Source organism: Branchiostoma belcheri, unplaced genomic scaffold (assembly GCF_001625305.1).
Source record: "Branchiostoma belcheri isolate BF01 breed outbred unplaced genomic scaffold, Haploidv18h27 scaffold89, whole genome shotgun sequence".
NCBI lineage: Eukaryota > Metazoa > Chordata > Leptocardii > Amphioxiformes > Branchiostomatidae > Branchiostoma > Branchiostoma belcheri.
This window is the reverse complement of record NW_017804564.1, coordinates 724,234-728,307: the sequence shown is the minus strand read 5'-3', so window position 1 is coordinate 728,307 and position 4,074 is coordinate 724,234. Positions and strand designations below refer to the sequence as shown.

Sequence of the window (4,074 nt, the reverse complement as noted above, 5' to 3'; positions counted from 1 at the left end):
GTTAATGTGAATGAAGCAAGGTTTTCAATTATACAAATTTATTGCTCTGTGCCACGTCAGGGCTTCATTTTCCAATCAGTCTAGGAATCAGCTTGAGGCTGTTTTTCTCTTTGTGTATTTTACTCCAAGTCGATCCTGCTAAACAACGCAAGCGCTTTCATAGGACGGTATCTTTGCCGTTGTGTATTTTATTAGCTCAGTAAAATACACCAACGCTGAATGGTAGACCAACCATCCCGTATTTTAAACCTGATCAAACAACGCGCAGTTGTTTTTTTAATCTGCTGAAGATGTGGATCTCTTTCGACAAAGCAAAGCTTCGTTGAGTCCAGCAAGTCCTGAGAGAACTGGAGTGCAGAGCGTCAAGATTGGGATTCGAACTCCGAACCCCGTGATTCTACGCCGCAGGATTCCATAACAGCCAGACGACGTTAAGTGAAATGTTGCCTTGTTTTCTATACTACATTGTATCCTGATTCTACGTATCAATTTCAATTTTGTTGCTCTACATATATGTGTGTAAAATATCCTGTGTGAATGCCAAGTTGTTTTTATGTGGAATTTATTTTGAAAAGAACAAAATAACATAAGTAGGAACCGAGTAGAACATTATATAACATGTACATAAAACTGATCAATAATGTAATGTTTCTTGCGAATAGCGTAAGCATTGTTTGATCCCCCTGATTAGTCTACAGGTTGTTTTTCTCACCACAATACTTTAGGTTTAGCAGCAGAATTTTTTTTCTTACCAGTTCCAAGAGTAGCCAGCCTGCTGCTGGTATGATGATGTCTGCAAAGTCAAAGGAGGAAGCGTTTTCTGGTGCAGGTAAGTCACATGAAGGACAGGATGGATAACTAACATTAATCTCCAAGCAGATCCTACGGTGATCACACAGTATCAACATGTAATGGTTTTGTACATGTTTTACAGTGAGTTAAACTATGTTATGTGGCGTGCAACTAGTCATTGTTTTTGGACGACATTTTCGTGTGTTGCCCGCCAGATTCTTACTGAGTAAGGATTTGATTTTATTTTAATTTGATGCCACATTTATTTATTATTCCAAGGAATTTTCTATATGAATCAGTTCTTTCTAGTTTTGGTTTATTCAACAGACGCTGCAAACCTAGAGCCTGCGGCCAGACCTGTCCTTGAATATTCCAACCCTACAGATTCAGCCAGTCATGGACATCCAGAATCGTCGACAAACATTCTAAATTCCATAGAATTGAGTGAACTGTACAAGAGAAACGACCAGACAAATACAGGGTCTTCAAGTTTTTCACCGAATGAAAATCCCAACCCTACATCTTCAGCAAGCCATGAAGATCCAGACTGGTCGACGAGCGTTTTAAGAACCGAAGAACTAAGTGTCCTGTATGAGGGAAACGACCCTAGCTCAAACACATGGTCTTCAAGTTTCCCAAGTGATGAAAATCCCAACCCTACATATTCAGTGAGCCATGGAGATTTAGACTGGTCAGCAAGCGTTTTAAGTTCAAAAGAGTTAAATGTCCTTTACGCTGGAAACAACCAAGGCTCAGGCACAGAGTCTTCATGTTTTCGGCAGAATGAAAATCCCAATCCTACTTCTTCAGCAAACGATAGAGATCCAGACTTTTTGAGCACCATAAATGCCCTGTACAATGGAAACAATCCAACCTCTGGGTCTTCGAGTTTACCACAGGATGAAATGCAATCGCGTGGCACACTTGAAGAGCCTGTGTCTCACATAGATACAGCTAATCAACACATGGATTCTGAAGTCAGGCCCCAAGACACTGCTTTGAGCGCCCAAGACAAGATAACTCCTGACACGTATGAACAGCAAGCTCAAGACGAGAACAGTTTTCTTGACGACATGGAACCGTACGCTGTTACGTACATGGAAACGAATCTCATGTACAGCGAAGCATCTTCTGGAGTACCAGGACCTGTCCCGAGTCCAAAAACTGTTTCAGGCATGTCTGGCGATCCTTTCGTCGAGTCACCTGGCAATACGCCTGTCGAAAATCGCCCCTCAGAAGTCACTAGGGTTACTGCCGATAACAATGATCCACTGAATGCCGAAAACAGACGTAAGACCAACGCTGATGATGCACATAAGCATCGGCATTCGCCGGATAATCTTCTAGCAAATCCGATGTACGTCCCAAACGCTGGTCAACGGGAAACAAATGGTAAGTATCTTGTCAAGAACCGTGCCGATCTAGTTCAATGCTTGAATGGTTAAGGAATGGGCTCAGGCAAGTTGTGGTTAGTTGCGGTGTATCCAAGAACGTAGATTTACCTCAGGGAAAAACTCAAGATACTTCTTGGAGGTTTGAAATCTCCAATGGCTTGTTTTTGTTCCACTGATGATTTTTTTTCTCATTCACTGAATGATTTGAAGGTTTGGCTGTTTCATGTACAGGGTCTTGTACTTTCTGGCGGGTCTTCTGCCTCGTTGCCGCTGTAGTCCTGGTAGGAGCGACCATCGCAGCCGTTCTCGCGGTGCAACTCAACACACAGGACCACAGCATCCAAACGGTAAGGTGTCATCTGTTATTTACTGTTAATCTCCAAGCAGATTCTGCGGGGACAATCGGAGTCTATATTAGCCTGCTATAACCACTGGCTAAGGGTTACAGGAGGCCAATGTAGTTCCCCTTGTCCCACAGAATCTGCTTGGAGATTAATTTACTGTTATTAGTGTCGTTCTTTGAGCTACTTGAGCCAATTTCTTAGTACGTTTCTGATGATTTCACTTAGGTGCGTCAGTCTTGAACAGGATGAGGAGTGGGAGTATAAACTAAAAAAAAAGAAAATAGTTCTTGTTTCTCATGTCTAGTTTTGCTTCCTTTTTTTCTTTAGCTATCCCCCGATTAAAAACGCGAGTATAGACTCATAAGAAACTGTTTTTGCGTCGTTCTTCAGCCTAATCCTACGCAAGGGACCGACAACTGGACTACAGTCAACATGACAGAGACTGCCGGAATTGGCAGCACTGCTGGCGCTAGCACCAACCTCGCTATGTATAATGTATTCAACAGCACTGCTAGCGCTAGCTCCAACCCCACCATATTCAACAGCACTGCTAGTGCTAGACCCAACACCGCCATATTCAACAGCAACACTGACGATGGTAGGTTTGACTATCATTTAGCATGTATCTGAAACACACACAGGCGCGCGCGCGCGGGCATCTACAATCACACATACAAAATACGCCATTATACTAGTACTCATTTACGTATGCACATACAAACAATTGTGCATTATACATTCCCATGAACTCACTCAAACAATGTACTTTTCCCAGCCAGTTGACGCAACATGTTTTACCCTATCTTCAGGAAAGAAAACAGAGTGGGCTAAAGAAGGGATGATCTCGTTCGGAGGCCCAAACAACGCCACCGGACGAATGTTCGTGTCCCGAGCTAGTAACGAGATATTTTTGTTGGACTCTGACAACGACTTAATCAACGTGCTCAACATGCAGGGAGTTTTCCTTCGCGAGTTCTCCACCCGAGTAGACAAGATTGTCATCACTACGCCGCAGGACTTGTCCATGGACCGTAACGGTTCTCTCTGGGTTTTGATGCTTCGCGTCGCAAAAAGACAGCGTTCCTACACTGTTCAACAGTTTAGCAAGTACGGGGAGGCCTTCGCTAGGTTTGAGCTGCCATTAGGAAATATTCAAGAGTACTACAGCGGGATTGCCGCGCACACTGTAACCGACAACATCGTGGCGATAAAAGCTTTTGTTCGAGGTCGTGCGTTATGTGTCTATCGCACGAACGGCTCCCTAGTCCGGACATCCGAAGGAATGCTTCTTCCATCGTCCGTTGCGGTTGGTCAAGAAGGTGACATCTTCGTTGTAGGCAACGGAAAAGGTCGTGTTTTCATCTACAAGTACGATATGCACGGTCGTTACCTCACCAGGTTTGAAAGTTTGGCTTTCCTGCACATGGGGCAACCTAGAGACATCTGTACGGAAAGTTTGGGTCGCATCATCGTGGCTGGATTTAAAACCAACCAGGTCGTGATGCTGAATGAGAACGGAACCTACATCCGAACTATCGCTAACA

General features: G+C 43.9%; 1 protein-coding gene across 1 annotated transcript; it reads left to right on the top strand.

Annotated features, from left to right (window-relative positions):
• Positions 1-789: 789 nt before the first annotated feature.
• On the top strand, positions 790-2,872 carry LOC109487471. Its single transcript, XM_019791461.1, has 4 exons — positions 790-829; positions 1,603-2,184; positions 2,418-2,533; positions 2,858-2,872. The coding sequence occupies exons 1-4, from the start codon at positions 790-792 to the stop codon at positions 2,870-2,872; spliced, it is 753 nt and encodes a 250-aa protein (XP_019647020.1).
• The last annotated feature ends 1,202 nt before the right edge of the window (positions 2,873-4,074 follow it).

Excerpts from the sequence above, each read along its gene's own strand:
- LOC109487471 (XM_019791461.1), top strand. The coding sequence starts at position 790 with ATGTCTGCAAAGTCAAAGGAGGAAGCGTTTTCTGGTGCAG. Across the intron at positions 830-1,602 it reads GGAAGCGTTTTCTGGTGCAG|CAAACGATAGAGATCCAGAC; the intron begins GTAAGTCACATG and ends CTACTTCTTCAG. Across the intron at positions 2,185-2,417 it reads TGGTCAACGGGAAACAAATG|GGTCTTGTACTTTCTGGCGG; the intron begins GTAAGTATCTTG and ends TTTCATGTACAG.